Source organism: Trichechus manatus, unplaced genomic scaffold, assembly GCF_000243295.1.
Source record: "Trichechus manatus latirostris isolate Lorelei unplaced genomic scaffold, TriManLat1.0 scaffold00030, whole genome shotgun sequence".
NCBI lineage: Eukaryota > Metazoa > Chordata > Mammalia > Sirenia > Trichechidae > Trichechus > Trichechus manatus.
Window position 1 is genome coordinate 395,573 of NW_004443966.1, and position 18,782 is coordinate 414,354.

The 18,782-nt window shown below is 38.2% G+C and overlaps 1 protein-coding gene across 1 annotated transcript in view; it reads left to right on the forward strand.

The window, feature by feature from the left end:
• UNC13C (unc-13 homolog C) overlaps window positions 1-18,782 on the forward strand; it is a 660,175-nt gene that overhangs the window by 246,412 nt on the left and 394,981 nt on the right. Inside the window, exons 7-9 of the mRNA XM_004374773.1 lie at window positions 3,456-3,675; window positions 15,540-15,767; window positions 16,692-16,833. Of these exons, the coding sequence (XP_004374830.1) occupies window positions 3,456-3,675; window positions 15,540-15,767; window positions 16,692-16,833 (590 nt within the window). The remainder of the gene's footprint in view (window positions 1-3,455; window positions 3,676-15,539; window positions 15,768-16,691; window positions 16,834-18,782) is intronic.

The window sequence follows — 18,782 nt, forward strand, 5'->3', positions numbered from 1 at the left end:
GACTGACTGTATATCCCTTGAATTTAATAAAAAGAAAATGGACCTAGAAGATTAGATAAAATTCATTAATCATTCACTTAATCTTTAAAGATGTTGGTAAATTGATGTTCAAAAATGGCCCCTTGGCTAACTCTGTTTTCTAAGTTCACATGAGTTTCTAACTTTTCTTGTGTTCAGTAGCAAACTTTGTTTTATTCCCACCTAGTACTGGATTGAGTTAGGAAAACTGATATCTTCCCCCGCTAAGAAAAACAACAAATTGCCTGATGCAATTGCAGGTATGCCTCAATTCCCTTCTTACTGTTTTCGCTAAATCACAGATTAAACACACACACACGAGTACAAGCCTGCTCACACACACAGCGCCCTACAACCCAGGTAGAATAGGAGACTCTGTCCTTGGAGGTCTGATGGAAATCTGTTATACCAAGGATCATTCAATTCACTCTAATGATATTGAAGATACCCTCTCTGCTAGGCAGTAAAACAGAGGCAAAACCAAAACCCAAACTTGCTGCCATCACGTTGATTCCGACTCATAGTGACCCTATAGGACAGAGTAAAACTGCCCCATAGGGTTTCTAAGGAAAGGCTAGTGGATTTACCCTGCCGCCATTTTGGTTAGCAGCCGAGTTTTTCACCACTGCGTCAGGCAGTGATGAATAATACGTGCTCCTATCTCTCAAAGAACTCTCAACACTTCTCTGAAAGACAAGACATCTTCATTATGAAACCAAGCCAAGAGCTATCCTAGGCTCTGTCTATCGTTATTGAAAAAGTGATGAATCCAATTGTTCTCTCTATATAATCCCCATGTGAGTAATTCTCATAGTTGACCAGACTATAGACTCATCCAAAATATACGGAGCTTTTGGCTCACCAGACCCTCACATAGTCTGGATCTGACTGCTCAGAATTAGAAAAACTTTTGGTAAGACTTAACTCCCTGGGAGGAGACCTGGTAGTACTCTTACCAAAAACATTACAGGAAAACACATAATGAGGGGAATGTCCAATAAAAAAAAAAAAAAAATGCTGTTATCATACTATGGAATTGAAAAAATTATGCAAAGTTGGTTATTTCAATACTGTGGGAGGATGTTCCAAAATGTGATTTGCACACAATTAATACAGAATATAAATGCTTTCTTTCTAACATAAGCTAAGCTCCTACAGGATTTATGTAAATATCCATTTATTATGTATTAAACAGTTGTGTGAAATTATTTGTAATGTAACCGCAGAGAATGCTGGGCTTTCTCTCAGGAAGTCACTTGCATAGTAGGATATGAGAAGCATGATAAAGACTCATCCAGTACGAGTCTTTTTTCTATCCCCCTCTGGCTGATTTTCAAAAATCCACCATCAATACTGATAATTAGTATTCCTTTAGTATTTTGTAGTTCATAGAATACTTCCATTACCATCATATAATTTGATTTTCAAAACAATACCATGAGATAGGCCAGGCAGAGGAGACAACCAAGGCTTAGACTTTAAGTCTCTTTCTAGATCACGAGACTCATAAATGACAGAACATTCTTCACTTCACAAAAATGAATTATACTCCTAGTATATACTGAGGACAATGACAAGCACTGTTGAGGCACTAAGGAGAGAAAGATGGAAGACAGTTCCTGGCTAAAGAAGCATATATTTTAATACTATGTGTTGGAGTCTATGCTAGGGATTAGCATAAGCTCCCCAGGGAAGACAAAGGACCTGAAATCAGGTCTCCTGCTACTCTTTCAGTAGATTTTCCCACTCTCCCAATGGCTTCTTATTAGAAAGTTCTTCTATGTGCTATTAAAAAGTATCTCACTTTAAAATATAAAATATAAATCACCATGGGAGAGTGTCACATTTAGCCTTTATCTCTACTAATGCTTCCATGTGAATTGCTTGATGACATAGCTGCTGAAAGAAGAGCAGGTCCCTGCAGAATGAATTATAGAAGCATAACCTGGGGCTGGGCAGGGGTGCAGTGTCAGGAAGGGTGAAGAGTAAGGAAACGCAGGCTAGAGTGGGATGGCACAAAGGAGTAGAGATGTTTCTGGAAGGTTAGGGTCAGCACTGAGAATACTTTTCACCTACTTCACAATTTTATCAAGAACTAACTTGGAATAAAGATAGTAATATAATTTTACCTTTTTAAGCTAATGTTTCCTGAGCACTTCTGTCATGTCAGGGACTTGGTTACGCTCTGAGGATAGATAGATACAGCTGTGCACAAGATGTTCATCCTCCCTACCCTCACAGAGCTTAGAGAACAACAGGGAAACGTTGTTAGGTGCTCTCAATTTGGTTCCGACTCTTAGCAACCCTATATACTACAGTACGAAACACTGACCATTCCTGCACCAGCCTCACAATTGTTGTTATGATTGAGTCCATTGTTGCAGCCACCGTGTCAATCCATCTCTTTGAAAGTCTTCCTCTTTTCTGCTGATTTTCTACTTTACCAAGCATGATGTCCTTCTCTAGCGACTGATCCCTCCTGATAACATGTCCAAAGTACGTGAGACAAAATCTCGCCATCCTTGCTTCTAAGGGGCATTCTGGCTGTACTCCTTCCAAGACAGAGCTGTTCATTCTTCTGTCAGTCCATGATATATTCAATATTCTTCACCAACACCATAATTCAAAGGCATCAATTCTTCTTTGGTCTTCCTTACTCATTGTCCAGCTTTTGCATGCATATGAGGTGATTGAAAACACCATGGCTTGGGTCAGGCACACCTTAGTCCTCAAGGTGACGTCATTGCTTTTTAACACGTTGGAGATCCTTTGCAACAGATTTGCCCAATGCAACATGTCATTTGATTTCTTGGGCAAATCAATTCTTCCATGAGCATTGATTGTGGATTCAAGTAAAATGAAATCCTTGACAACTTCAATCTTTTCTCCGTTTATCATGATGTTGCTTACTGGTCCAGTTGTGAGGATTTTTGTTTTCTTTATGTTGAGGTGTAATTCATACCAAAGACTGTAGTCTTTGATCTTCATCAGTAAGTACTTCAAGTCCTTTTCACTTTCAGCAAGCAAGGTTGTGTTATCTGCATATCGCAGATTGTTAATGAGTCTTCATCCAATCCTGATGCCGTGTTCTTCTTCACATAGTCCAGCTTCTCGGACTATTTGCTCAGGGGGAGTAGACATTATCAGGTTATTTTAATGAAAATGGCTGTGAAAGAAGCATGCACAACAGTGGAACCACGTCCAGTCTGGAAGATTAGAGAGTTCTTTGTTTTCCGATAACTGAGTTGGGTCCCAGAGTAGGAGAAAAGAAGAAGTGAGCAGAGTTACAGTGCTTGCTGTCATCACTTAAATCAAGGATCAAGGGGTTCGGTCAAAATAGCATTTTCAAGCCAAAGTGATAAAATGGTTTGTTTTATGTTAAAATTCTCCAAATTCACTGACTTGGCTTGCATTGGTGACTTCTCTCATCTTCACAGAAAATGCATGTTTTCAAGAAGACCTTGCAAGCATTGATCTACCCCATGTCCTCTACCACCCCGCACAATTTTGAGGTCTGGACGGCTACTGCACCCACCTACTGTTACGAGTGTGAAGGGCTCCTGTGGGGCATTGCCCGGCAAGGCATGAAGTGCTTGGAATGTGGAGTGAAGTGCCACGAAAAGTGCCAGGACCTCCTAAACGCTGACTGTTTGCAGAGTGAGTACTTGGTTAGGCTGAAGAATTGGCTTGACAGTGCCTGCTTTATTCCATTTATTTTTGGGTTAAACTTCTTTAATTCTTGCTGCTTTTCAACAAATCCTACCAGACTCCTTCCTACCACATACACAAAGAGACACATACTATCCATCATATAGTCATATACTTGATTATGCATTCCTACATTGTGAAACTAACCCCACTGCCATGAGTAGATTCTGACTCATAGTGACCCTATAGGACAAAGTAGAACTGTTCCATAGGGTTTCCAAGATTGTAATCTTTATAAAAGCAGACTGCCATATCTTTCTCTTGGAGTGGCTTGTGGGTTTAAACCCTGACCTTTCGGTTAGCAGCCGAGTGCTTTAACCACAACACCACCAGCCTACTCCTTAGTGTTAAACTCAGGAAAACCAAACTCATTGCCGTCGAGTCAATTCTGACTCATTGTCGACCCTATAGGACCCTATAGGACAGAGTAGAACTGCCCCACAGGGTTTCCAAGGAGTGGCTGGTGAATTCAAACTGCCAACCTTTTGGTTAGCAGCTGAGCTCTTAACCATTGTGCCCCCAGGGCTCCAGTGTTGAACTAGGCCCTGTTAAAATCCTCAGAATGAGCACCAGGAATGCACCTGCACTCCCATCAAGTTTTATACTCTTACCTTCAAAATGACTTGCAACCCATTTTCTCACTTTTATCTCATAATAGCCCCATATGGTAAGTAGGAATGTGTAAAATCATGCAGCCTAAACAGGGGCCAAGGCACACCCCTATAATTGCAGCAGCAGGAATTCTTTTCCAACCCTTACTGGGTGCCCACCTGACAGGAGCCATGATTCTTCTACTGCCCCTGCCCAGGCCATGGAGTAGGTAGGTGTTGGTTTGAATGTCAAAGTCAAATTTATTTACCAAATGTGTGACCCGGACAAATTAGTTAGTTTCTTAAGGCTTTATTTTCCTTCACTAAATGAACAGGTATAATAAAGTTTACCTAAGAGGGTCATTGGAAGGACTAAATAAAATAACAGGCGCTCAATGAATATTAATAGCCTCCCTAGCCTCCAGCTCTTTCACATTCCTGAATGGTACATGCCAGTTTGACCTTTATGACAAGTTAAATTTTCCACTTTTTACTAGTACCTTAGAGTAGGTCCAGAAATACCAAAACTTCCTACTCTAAAATACAAATTATTGACTTTTCACTGCTGTGTTTATTTGGTCGTGTCTGTTGACCTCAACGGAGCACTGGGGGCACAGTGGTTAAGAGCTCAGCTGCTAACCAAAAGGTTGGCAGTTCAAATCCACCAGCTGTTCCTTGGAAACCCTATGGGCAATTCTACTCTGTCCTATAGGATTGCTATGAGTCAGAATTGACTCGACAGCAACACATTTGGTTATTTTTTTTTGGTTGTTATCGTTGTTTTTGACCTCAAAGCACTAAACAACCATTGCAAATGAAATTTATATAAACATGTATCTTCATTTGAAAATAATGTTTTTTTCATATCTAATATTGTCCCCTCTATTTATTGTTTATATGATGTGCTCACTCTAAATATGTGAATTGGCTGAACTTGAAGGAGGCAGAGAAAAATGTCAAAATAAAGATTAAATCAGAAATCCTGTCATACCTGGCTTGTTGCAGCCGCAGTCAAATACATTTTATAGTTTTCTCTATCTGATTAGTATCCTCACTGTACAATCAGATCAGACTGCGGCTGTGTTAATGGTAATGAATGCATTTATTTAGCAAAGGAAATAGTATACCTTCTTTGAAAAATAAAAATTATATTTTGGAATGACTCCTTAAAGGAAGGGTGGTTGGCTCATTATTACTCATCCAATTTACTTGCAAAATAGCATAATTAATAAAAATCCAATCCGCTTGTTTAAAAAATGAAATATAAACAGCCACCTTAAAAAAAAAAAAGGCATATTAGGACTGTGAGGTTTGAGAAAACAGATAGGAAAAATGTCATCTCAAAACAAATGGCTTGAATCTCCTAGAGACAAAAATGATGCAGATCATACCTAAAAAATGACCTCATTCCTCTTTCAGTCTTTCAGAGAGGAGAGCTGACACCCATTCATTCAACTCTAGAACCATTTTCATAATCTATTTTCATTTCTTAAGACTGGATGCATTATTTGATATTGGTTAAATACACTAGGCAATCCAAATTTTGCATTGAGGTTATTCATTGAAAGGCACGTGTAAATTGGAAGAGTCAAAAATAGTGCAGAACGAGGAGGGTAGTGTGTATGCCACAGGAAGGGGATGTTTTCTACACTAACTCCCCCTCACTTTTCCCCCAAAATCCGCACTCTCACATTAAACACAGATTTTGCAGGTTTCTAAATTCAGCTTCAGCGCTTCCCACAATAACAATCGTTGAAATTTTATATTCTCCCTACAGGATCAGTGACATTTTTTAAAGAAAATTTTCCTATCCTTTGGTTTAAGCCAGAAATTTGCAATGGAGACATTTAGTGTGAGGATACCTTAAGGTCTGCCAACACTGAAGAAACGGGAAGAATGAGAAATTAAGAGAAATCGGAGTTGGAAGACAGCTAATTCAGCCTCCTGTAAACGTGAGAAGGCTCTATGATTTCCTTTTCCAAATGGCCATTCAGTCTCTGCTTGAATACCTCCAGGGAAAATTTAATACCTTGGTTGGCAGCTTAATTCAGCATTAGAAAATTCTAGCAATAAATTAAAATTTGAACCAAGGTCTGCCTCCCAAGTAAGTTCCACCCCTTAAGCCAAATCTTACCACTGGAAAAAATACTTACTAAATCTCCTTCCTTTGCATATGACAGTGCTGCAAATACTTGCAGTCTTTAGTCTTCTTCAGGTTTCTGGAGCCCTCATTGTTTTGCTGCTCCTTTTCTGAAGGTATCGCAGTTTGTCATCGCATGCACATGGAGAATTAAAGAGAAGAAAAACAAAGCAAACAAACAGAAAAACACTCTACGTGTGGTCTGACCAATGACCCATGCAGAAGAGAGAGTATGTAAAGTTACTTCAAATTGATTTGAGTTTGGTATTTCATTCCCATTAAGTCCTGGTTGCGTGACTTGCATACTTACAGTCAAGAGGAGTTAGACCAGGTGACTCTGAAATCCCACTCACTGCTTCCATCTTTAGAGATGCACGAAAATATCAAATAAGTTTCCTAAACAGCCTCATCTCAGCTCCTCTGTAGCTGATTTTAGTTGATGGTAAACCAAAAACCAAACCCATTGCCGTTGAGTCAATTCTGACCCATAGTGACCTGTATAGGACAGAGTAGAACTGCCCCACAGGGTTTCCAGGGAGCAGCTGGTGGATTCAAACTGCCAACCTTTTGGATAGCAGCTGAACACTTAACCCCTGGTGCCACCAGGGTTCCTACTTGGTTGTAATTTCTGCATTTTACTGCCTTCCCAGACCAAGACTGATAGGTGGTGGGTAGGGGCCAAGGAGATAAAGGGAAACTGAGAGGACAATCTTTGAGAAAGGAGAACTGATTTATCCTTCCCGTCTCAGTTCCAAGCCAGTGGCAGCACCAGAGTCCATCTGGTTTTTCTTAAATGAATTCACTTGTGTCCTGCCACTTACAAAGACATTTTTCTTTTTGGAAAACCGGAAACGCGTTTTGTTGTGGCACAATTCGCTAAAGGAGGAGAAAGTTGGTGACCCTGCATAGTGTTAATATAACCCATAAGAAACCTGTTATAGCAGTTACAGTGGCAGTTTTCACCTAGGAAAAAGACAAAAACAGTATGTGTGGACTCTGGTGAGGGTTGTGTGTGTGCAGAATGAAACATATGTAGAAGAGAGATCATGTGTGAAATAATTTCCTTGATTTTCTTTTCAAAGTGAAAAGGAGACACTATAGAAATTGGAAAAATATGCAAATAACCATGCTACCTAACCCAACTGGTCTATACTTCCTTACACGTCTCCAAAGAAGGAATCCCAGAGCCCCGCTGAATAAACATTCTGCCTAATTTTAATTCCTGACTAGAAATTTCAAGTACCTGCATAAGTTCCGAAAGCATTTTACCAAAAATCCAGGAGAGCTGCACTTTGTGAGATTTGTTCTTTGGTTCTGCATTTTTCCCACTGACATTACGTTAAGCTGGTTGTTGTTGTCCTTATGTGCCATCAGTCGATTCTGACTCATAGCGACCCCAGGTGACAGAGTAGAACTGCCCCAGGGTTTTCTAGGCTGTAATCTTTTCGCAAGCAGATCGCCAGGTCTTTCTCCCAAAGAGCCTCTGGGTGGGTTTGAGTCACCAATCTTTTGGTTAGCAGCTGAGTGCTTAACCGTTGCACCACCAGGGCTCCTCATGTTAAGCTTATATGTCCTAATAGAAGCAACTGCAAATTCATAACATTAGTAACATTTTGTTAGTATACTCCTACCTGTAAATTAGATACTGATTCCTCTTTCTTTGTATTCCTATTACCACGTTTTGTAACCATGGTATTTCAGACAGTCAGTTATTTATATTTATTGAGACAGTCAGTTGTTTGTATTTACTGGGACAGTCAGTTATTTTATCTACTGAGCAGCTACCATGAGTGCAAACTTTGTTCTGGGCCTTCAGAGCTAGAAAGAAAGTAATAATTTGTCCTTGGCCTCAACCCTATTTTCTAAAACTCAGATGAACAGATGCGAACACACATCATGGAAACTTTTGACATTCTATTCTTTCAACTCCAATTATACAAAATATGTTTATGTAATGAATTCTTAGAAGTAGTACTCTGTTTATCTACTGCTATAGGGTGGGACCATATTTTTTATTTGCTTAATAAATGTTGGTTAAACAATTAATGAGGGCAAGAGAACTACAACTAGAAATGGCTTGTAATGGTTTGAAGATCATCTTTCCATAAAAACATAGCCTATTAGGGGAGGCTTTGAGATCTTGAATCCAATCTACTGATTTTACTAACTTCAAGAGATTTAGCGTTTTGACAGAAAGAAGCAAGTGGATCGCATAGGCAGGGTTAGAACACAGGTCTCTGAACTCCCAGCCTACTGTTTTTTCTTAACTTATAAGGAAATACGTAAAGTTGGTCCTACAGGAAAAACGGGAAGTTGCTGAATTTTGTTTTTAGTGCTTTCCCATTTTCCTATGTGTTACTCCTGTGTTTTAGACATTCTACGCCATCTTGAGCTTGGCTTCTCAGAGATCCCTGTCATGATGTCTCCTCAAAGGCTGCCCTCTTTGGCCAATCCACCAAGCTTGGAGTCTACCCTCAATACCACCACCTCTAGCACAACATACTTAATGCACTGAATTTTCGAAAAGATCCAATAAATTAATTCTGCTAAAAGTAGAATCAGTAGTTAATCAGTTACCTTAATAAATGGCCAATTTCTTAACCTAAAGGAATGAACTAATAATGGCACATTCTCAGGTGTTGGTGAAGGCTTCTCAAGGAGGACAAAGAGGGTGGGTATGTCTCACATAACAGCATAGAGGCAATTAGTCATCCTGTATAACATACACTGCGAATATCACTTTTTTTTTTTTTTTCCATAGTCTTGAGCTAGTTGAGAAAGATCTGGTTTCTAATCCTGCCAGGAGTGAGATTTTTCAAAACCTCTCGGGGCATCATTTTCCTCTTGTGTGAAAAGATAATAATGCTTGTCAATGCCCTCCAGCCAAAAATCACAAAGAACACACCTTCCTCATTGTTGTGAGGGAGAATGCACACCAGAGTTGGGCCATCAGGCGTCTGAGAGAAAGCAGAGGTTTACTCTGGATTGGGTGGAAGTGAGGACAATTCTGTGATTGTCTTAGTAAATGTTATCTAGGAGGAGGGAAGACGAGAGTGAGGCTATCGCCGCCCTTAGTAAAGAAGCAGCAGTCACACATATTCGGTGGGAAAGCGGATGTTTGGTATTTTAGGGTTTGTACAGTGACCTCATCTTTGCCCATGCTTAGACAAAATTAGGAAGTGGTCTTATTTTGTCTCACTTCAACATGGTCACAGGGTACCCTTGTGAGATTGAGATTGGTATTCATGAGGCTGCTGATGTACAGCAGAATGACCTGGCCCAGGTGTGAGCGCCAGATTGGCTTCTAACAGCACTGGGAACTCTTTGTAGGTGTCAGCCAAGTTCACAGTGTCAGAGGCTGTTTTTACTTTCTCGTGTTGAAAAGAGTTTTTATGTTTGTGTGTTTTTCTTTTAAAGAATATGAACAAAATCTCTAACATTTTAAGTAAACATTGAACAAATATCTTTCTTCCTTCCATTTCTCCCTTGTTTCTTTTTTTTCCTTCTTGAATAGTCAAATTTTTTTGAAAATGTAACACTTTATTGATTATAATTAATCTGTTTACCTACTCTATATAATTTTTGACCCTCTAATGACTAAGAAGTCTCTGGAAAATCAACATGCTTATAAGAAGTAGTGGCTTTAGCATATAATAATGATAATGTGTTCTTGATTTTGCATTTTTTAAATATGCAAATGTTTCCAAAGTTGTTTTAAATTTTTGCATTTAGCAATAATGGGATGATTAAATATAGTGGGGATAGCATAGGTAGAGGAGGAGAAAAGGTGCGCGCGCGTGCGCGTGTGTGTTGGCTTTTTCTTATTGGCAATGAAGTCACTTGATAGAAGGCAGTAGTTCCTTGAAAGGTGGCTACCTGCCGACATTCTCCCACTGTCAATGGCTGGGCTGCCTGCAGGAGTGGGATTTGATGCTATGTTAGATCTATGCTCCCCCAGTTACCCTTCCATTAAACATCAGTCCTTTGTTATTTGCAAGAAATCATGGGTGTGTGGCTTTGATTTTACAAGAAAAAGGAGGCAGACGACTTAAGGATTGGGGGAGTTGCAGGCCTATTCCCTGAAAAGATTAAAGGCATGTTTAAAGAGGAGGGTTGAGATTGTCTTGGATGTAGAGCAACTAAAGGAAAGGATAGAAAACACCAACTATATGCCCACCCACATGATTTCATGGGAAAGAAGAACAGAGAGGCACCAAAAGTAGGCCCACCTACATAATTTTACTGGCAAAGAAAAGCATGGAAGATTTTTCAAGGAGTTGCTTTCTAGATGAAGTAATTAAGAGGTTCAAACCTCTGAAATTCCCTGTTAGTGTGGAATCCTTTAATAAATGCCTGTATCTTCACATTTTTGACATTCTGGAATACATTTGTTCAATTATTATTATTAAAGCTATATACATTGTCTCATTTAATCCTCTCAGTGAACCTATTAAGGAAGGCACTGCTATTTTTTTTTTTTTTTCCAGAAAAGGAAGCTAAGGCTTAGAGAGATAAACTAACTAATGATCCGAAGTTTACAGGATTAGATCAGGATTCACATCCAAGACTACCTCTTTTTACACACAAAGCATCGTTAGCCACTATGGTCTTTTACTTTGTTTAAGAGATTTTCTTGATGTATTTCTTCCATTTATGTTTGGATGTATGCTCTTGTTTTATGCTGATTATTAAATGCATGTATATAGGCCAACCAAATTCTGCCTTCTAGTGAAGGACACATAGACTTTTTTCTCTGAGAATCCCAAATCAGAAGCCAAGGGCCAGATATACAGCATGCTCGTCATTTTACATAGAACTTATTCTTGCTTATCCCAGGATTGTGGCCCAAGAGTCAGAGTTTGCTAGAAGTTCATAGCACATTACGGTAAACTCAGAGCCAAATTAAGTACTCAACTGTAGTAATCATTTTATCTTAGGCTCTTCCAAGAAACATCTTCTTGTCTCTGTTTATTGAGTATAAGCTATTTATTAAGTATATGCTAAATACTTGAAATACACATTTAATACGGCCTTATAGGCTAGCGTGAGACTCGAACACAGTTACCTGTGTCAGTGCTAATTGTTAAATATTCAAGAATTTTGTGAGGGAGATGCTTGAAATCAGTCATGGTAGAGTTTACACCACAGAAGTTCGCTAATGCTACAAATCAGATGTCTTTTGTTTGTTTTTCTCCCTAGAGGAGGAGAGGAGAGAAAGTGACCAGTGAGTTTAGAAGGCCTCTCTTTTCTGTTTAGTAGGAGATCAGATCATATGCTGATAAAGAGGAAAATGGGGGTGAGGTAGGTGACTTGACAAGAGTAGAAATGTTTTGGAATTGCTGTTGAGAAAAATAGGAACGAGAAGGCACTGAGAACAAGGGAGAATATTGTGGTTGTTATATGTATATAGATAATTATTTGGAAGAAACACTAAAATTGCAAATAGTCGATGTGTAAGGGTAGTGAAATTGTGAACGACTGTTTCACTTGCAATTTACATGTTTTGAGTAACAAATAAAAATTAAAGAAAAATGAAGTGTTCTGGTTAATTGGTTGTCCCATTAATTGATGTAGAAGGGAACCATGTGGTATAAGTTTGCCTCTGTCTAGGGTTTTACTTTCTTGCAGTTTTATTGTGCATAATTTTATTGTTTGATCTGTCAGTTATTTTTAAAAGTAATAACGATGCATCCATTCCAGTTGGATAATGTATTATACTTAGTGCTTTCACTGTACATTATCTCTTTTGATTTCATTTATTGGTGATCTCTGCTTTGCGTATTACTGTATTTCAGTGACGGTCAACAGTAGCAGGTTTGGTTTTGTTTTTTTTTTTACTAGACTTTCTACCTCATGTTTTGAAGGGAGACTCATATAAATGCAAATTTAAGGTTATCTCTATGACTTTGACATGAACACCTTAAGGCTGAAGGAAAGTGATAAAACCAAAGGGCTTAAAATACATGACAAGTTGCAAGTACTTAAGAAATTGTTTGATTAGAAATATAAAATGAGAAACATGAGTTTGATAAATAATAGGGCAATGGAAAGTACTTGTAGATCAGTGACAAAAATGTAATTATAAATTTGTCTCTGTCTCTGAGCTAAACAAATCTAAGCTGAAGCATTTTCTTTCCTTCATATCACAAATGTAAAAGTAGAAATAATAAATCTACATATCTTCTCTAGAAATAACAGATAAAAGGCTTAAATAAAATTCTCGGTTAACCTGCTCTTCCCAGATGGGCAATTTTGCAGTTACTGGGTCTGTCTGTTGTCTGCATCTACTCGACCAGATTCTTTACTCCAACATCAAGATCAGAGGTGAAAGATTTCCAAGCTAATTGTCAAGTTATCCAAGAGTCAGTTTTAAGGACAACATTGATTCCTTTGGATGAGGAATCGCTTCCCATTCTAGCTTTTAAGTTGGTAGCCATTGCTTCAGTGAGCATTTGTTGTGTAGGTAGTAGTTAGCTGAGCTCTTCCAGAAATTAGGAGAAAAAAAAAGTTTAATTCCAGGGGACTTTAACATTCTTTCCTAAAGCCTTTGGGGGCACTAATAGCCACAATAATAATAGTCGCTTAGACATTAGGTCATATAGATATTAATGATAATGTTTGATAATTTCCTTGTTCCATTGGATCACTTTTCTTTGGGATGGGCAGAAATATGGACCGCATTCATTTGGTTGGCCAGGTAGCTGTCTCCTAATTTCTTGGCATAGACAGGTGAACATTTCCAGCATTGCATCTGTTTTTTGAAGCATCTCAATTGGTTTTCCATCAATTCCTGGAGCCTTGTTTTTCACCAATGCTTTCACTGCAGCTTGGAGTTCTTCCTTCAGTTCCATTAGTTCTTGATCGTATGCTACCTCCTAAAATGGTGGAATGTTGACCAATTCTTTGTGGTACAGTGACTCACACTATTCCTTCCATCTTCTTTTGATGTTTCCTGCAGCATTCAGTATTTTGCCCATAGAATTCTTCACTATTGCAACTCGAGGCTTGATTTTTTTCTTCAGTTCTTTTAGCTTGAGGGTGTTCTTCTCTCTAGATTTCTAACTTCAGGTCTTTGCACATTTCAGCATAATACTTTACTTTGTCCTCCTAAGCTGCCCTTTGAAATCTTTTGTTCAGCTCTTTTACTTCATCATTTCACCTATTCACTTTAGTTGCTCTATGTTCAAGAGCAAGTTTCAGGGCCTCTTCTGACATCCATTTTGATCTTTTCTTTCTTTCCTATCTTTTTATGACCTTTTTTTGCTTTCTTCGTGTATGATACCCTTGATGTCATCCCACAGCTCATCTGGTTTTTGGTCACTAGTGTTCAATGCATCAAATCTACTCTTGGGACCAAAGCCAATAAACCAAACCCGTAGCTGTTGAGTTGATTCCAGCTCATAGCGACCACACAGAAGAGAGTAGAACTGCCCCATAGGGTTTCCAAGGAGCAACTGGTGGATTCGAATCGCTAACCTTTTGGTTAGTAGCCATAGTTCTTATCCACTGTGCCACTAGGGCTCCCTATTCTTGAGATGGTCTCTAAATTCAGGTGGGATATATTCAAGGTTGTACTTTCACTCTTGTGGGCTTATTTTAATTTTCTTCAGCTTCAGCTTAAATTTGCATATGAGCAATTGATAATCTGATCTGCAGCTGGCTCCCAGCCTTGTTCTTACTGAGGATATTGAGCTTCTCCATGGTTTCTTTCCACAAATGTAGTCCATATAATTCCTGTGCATTCCATCCCACAATGTATAGTCATCATTTATGTTGTTGAAAAAGGTGTTTCCAATGAGTAAGCTATTGGTCTTACAAAATTCTATCATGCAATCTCTGGTGTCATTTCTATCAGCAAGACTATGTTTTCCAATTACTGATCCTTCTTCTTTGTTTCCAAGTTTTACATTTCAATCACTGAGAGATACTGAGAGAGCTGAAATTATTGTTCACTATTTACTTTTTGAAAGGAGCCCTGGTGGCACAGTGTTTAACTGCTTGGCTGCTAACTGAAATGTCAGTGGTTCGAACCCACCAGCCACTCCATTAGAGAAAGATGTGGCAATCTGCTTCCATAAAGATTACAGCCTTGGAAACTCTACAGGGCAGTTCTACTCAGTCCTGTAGGATCTCTATGAGTTGGAATTGACTCAATGGCACACAACAACACTTACTTGTGTAATGTTGGGCAACCCAGAAGGCCACACAATGCAGTGAGAATATTTGGTTGGTATTTAGAGAAGGTGAGAGACCCATGAACAAAATTTCTGAAATCCTTTACTGCCAGCAGGATTTGTGTTACAAACACAAATGCCCAGAAAGCTTAAACCAATCACGGGAAACAAAGTCCTAGAAATCAAAATGGAATTGAAGTGCAAGGTAAGAATTCAGCCTATTCAAAACTATGGATATAGTATAGATTGAGAGTTCAAGTCTATGGTCTATCAGCTATTTTAGAGATAGTATAGCCCAATGGTTTCCCTTTTCTCTTTTTTTAACAGCAGAATCACTTTTAATCCACATAGAGTCTTAGCCTATATTTCAATATAAAATATGTAACACTCACATTTATTTTATAACAAAAATTTAAACCATTTAATTATCAAAAATTCCATCAATAAAAATAATTAGGTACTTTGGATAAACACAGATATTTGAAATATTTATTTCCTAGTGAAATTTGCCATTTATATTCAATCTATTTCTTAATTTTTTGGTTACCCATTGAGTAAATGTGAAATATAACACATTTGATGTGTGAATTCTTTTGTTGTTTTTACTTTTTCTTTTTGAAATTTCAAAGCAAATATTTATACAATCCCAGATTTAGTCCAATAAAAGAGGTAAGAAAACTGGGGATCATGGTGGTCAAATCACTTGCCTAATGACACAAGGGAGGGCTAATTCTTCTGAGTCTCAGGGTAGTGACTTATTATCCTAACTTTTTCCAAAAACGCCACCTTGACTCTCCGGAACGAAATCATTCATTCATTCTCACTGTGCTTCTTCTTTATATCTCTCCCTTGGACTATCAAAAAGTAACTGCATATACGTTCATGTCACCATCGATTTTTCCATTGCAGGAGCAGCAGAAAAGAGTTCTAAGCATGGTGCTGAAGACAAGACTCAGATCATTATCACAGCCATGAAAGAAAGGATGAAGGTCAGGGAGAAAAACAGGCCAGAAGTATTTGAAGTAATTCAGGAAATGTTTCAGATTTCTAAAGAAGATTTTGTGCAGTACACAAAGGCAGCAAAACAGAGTGTGCTGGATGGGACATCTAAGTGGTCAGCCAAAATAACTATTACAGGTAAAAAAAAGAAGACTCTTCTTTAAAATTTTATTTCCACAATGAGATATTTATGTGTCTTAGAAATCACTGTTAATAATAATTATAGATAGAATGAAAAGAAATATTTTCAACCTTGACATTATGGTGCCAGAAGTCTTATTGGTATTTCAAAATTCTAAAATATATACTAGATAATTGGAATAATTTCAGTCTGTGTCGTGTTCAAATCAAAAGCTCTTCCAGAGGGAGAACGTTTCTATTTTCAAATATATTCAATACCCTGCAGTTTATAAGAGATTAGCTTTGTTGCTGTCTGCCACTGGTAAATTATAAAAGTAGACAATAATCTCTTCACTTTTTCTTTTAATGAGAAAACAAATACCGCTGTACTTACTCCTAGTTCAATATCCCTCATCCATCTGATCGGTCAGTCAAGCAATTTGAGTTCAGTGACGTTTAGTGATTCGAACTTCTAAAGTCACTTGTGTTGTTAACCACAAGTACGTACATTTCCCGTTAACATTTACCAAGCCTCCTGACTGACTCATACTGTATTTACAAGGCAAAATGAAGATGCTTGTTTTACTGGGTTTAGTTGATCAATACTAACAGCAAACTCATAAATCAATCCATTTTAAGTCACGGACTTTTTGCATGCTATATGTTCATCTTTATTTCTCTATACATGTTTACATTAATATGTGTATAAATATTAAAGGTGAAAACAAATATTAGTCTAAGGAAGATATTAATGTTCAGTGTATTCATTCTTTTATTTTAAAAACTTTTTTAAAATCCTGTTTGTCACGAGAATGAAAGCAATGAGGATACAGCTGCAAACTCAAGGGACAAAGTGATAGAAAATTTTTTCTTCATAATTCTATAGATCTTATATAGTACTTATTCTGTTATCATTTTTTTGTTTGTTTTGGTTTGTTCCAGTGGTTTCTGCTCAAGGCTTGCAGGCAAAAGACAAAACAGGATCAAGTGACCCATATGTTACAGTTCAAGTTGGAAAGAACAAAAGAAGGACTAAAACAATTTTTGGAAACTTGAATCCAGTATGGGATGAGAGGTTTTATTTGTGAGTATACAATGTAAAACTATTACAAATATTAAAATATTTGAGATAATTTAAAGACGGCATGCAAAGCATACAAGTAATAATTGTCTCATTTATTTTAATAATCTCTTATGCCTATTTAATACTCTTATAATAGTTATTATTTATTCTTTATCTTTGAAAGCAAGTGAATAAAAAGAGTATTTTTAAAAAAGGCACAAGGAAGAAAATTGGGGTGACTTTGCAGGAGAAAAAATTCAGAACATGATTTAAAACTTGGGTATGACCCAACATAGCTGAAGAGTTGATTCAACAATATCTTGCCCTCTGAAGATTTATGAGTGAAGACAACAAAAATAACTTCTCATCACCAGGCCCATCACTTGGGGTGGGGCCGCACCTACGGCAGGCCATAGTGATGAGATGGTTGATGATAACTTTCATGACCTCTGATTTTCTGGTGGGCATTCATTTTTAAATCTCGTATCTTGCACTGAATAGTAAGAAATCATTTTTCTGTCAAAGATTTTTTTTGTTTTCACCAATCCTTATACTCAGAGAGACATAAAATGACATCCAATCACTGTTTGGTAGATATAAAAACAGTGGGTTTAAAGGTAATCCTTCTTTCTTCCGTCCTCTCTTAGCTAACGGCTTCAACATTGATCTTCCTTAACATGCTAAGTAAGCAAATCCAGCACATACAACTTGTTTGGGAATGTGGGTAATAATCGTAAGAATTACTGAGTTTTTCACTAAATAGACAATCTATAAGTGGTAACTTTGGTGAAGGGTAGGAGAGTACAAAATACTGGGGAAGCCAGCACAACTTGTCCAAGACAAGCTTATGGAAGCTCCATAGACACATCCAAACTCCCTGAGGGACCAACTTACTGGGCTGAGGGCTGTGGGGACCGCGGTCTCGGGGAACATCTAGCTCAATTGGCATAAAATAGTTTATAAAATAAATGTTCTACATTCTACTTTGGTGAGTAGCCTGTGGGGTCTTAAAAGCTTGTGAGTGACCATCTAAGATACTTCACTGGTCTCACCCCTTCGGTAGCAAGGGAGAATGAAGAAAACTAAAGACACAAGGGAAAGATTAGTCCAAAGGACTAATGTACCACAACTACCACACCGTCCACCACACTGAGCCCAGTACAACTAGATGGTGCCTGGCTACCACTACCTACCACTCTGACAGGGATCACAATAGAGGGTCCGGACAGAGTTGGAGAAAAATGTAGAACAAAATTCTAACTCACAAAAAAAGACTAGACTTACTTGCCTGACAGAGACTGGAGAAACCCTGAAAGTATGGCCTCTGGACACCCTTTTAGTTCAGTAATGAAGTCACTCCTGAGGTTCACCCTTCAGCCAAAGATTAGACATAAAACAAAATGAGACTAAAGGGGCACACCAGCCCAAGGGCAAGGACTAGAAAGCAGGAGGGGACAGGAAAGCTGGTAATCGGGAACCCAAGTTCGAGAACGGAGAGTGTTGACATGTAGTAGGCTGGTAGCCAGTGTCGTGAAACAATGTGTGTACTGTTTAATGAGAAGCTAGTTTGTTCTGTAAACCTTCATCTAAAGTACAATAATAATGATAAAAAATACTGAGTTTTTTATACATATGTGCTAAGGAAGGCAGTGTTAAGAAATAGGTTTGGAAATCAGTTGGGACCAAATAACAGAAGGTAGGGTGTAAAGAGTTACAGAGTTTAGATAGTTTCTCCCTTCAGACTGATGGGAAAGCTTACCCTAACATTCCTTTGTTTGTAACAGAAAACCAGAAGTCTATCAGTAGTCACAAATTCAAATTCCTTAATAGGGTCAAGTAAATGAATAAAGCCGAATAACGGCCACAGAGGTGAGAGAGAGAACCATGGAAAACTGTAGATCAAGTGACTCTCGGGCTAGAGACAACCCCATCGCCCTACAGTCATGGAGATGCAAGTAAATGAATAAAGC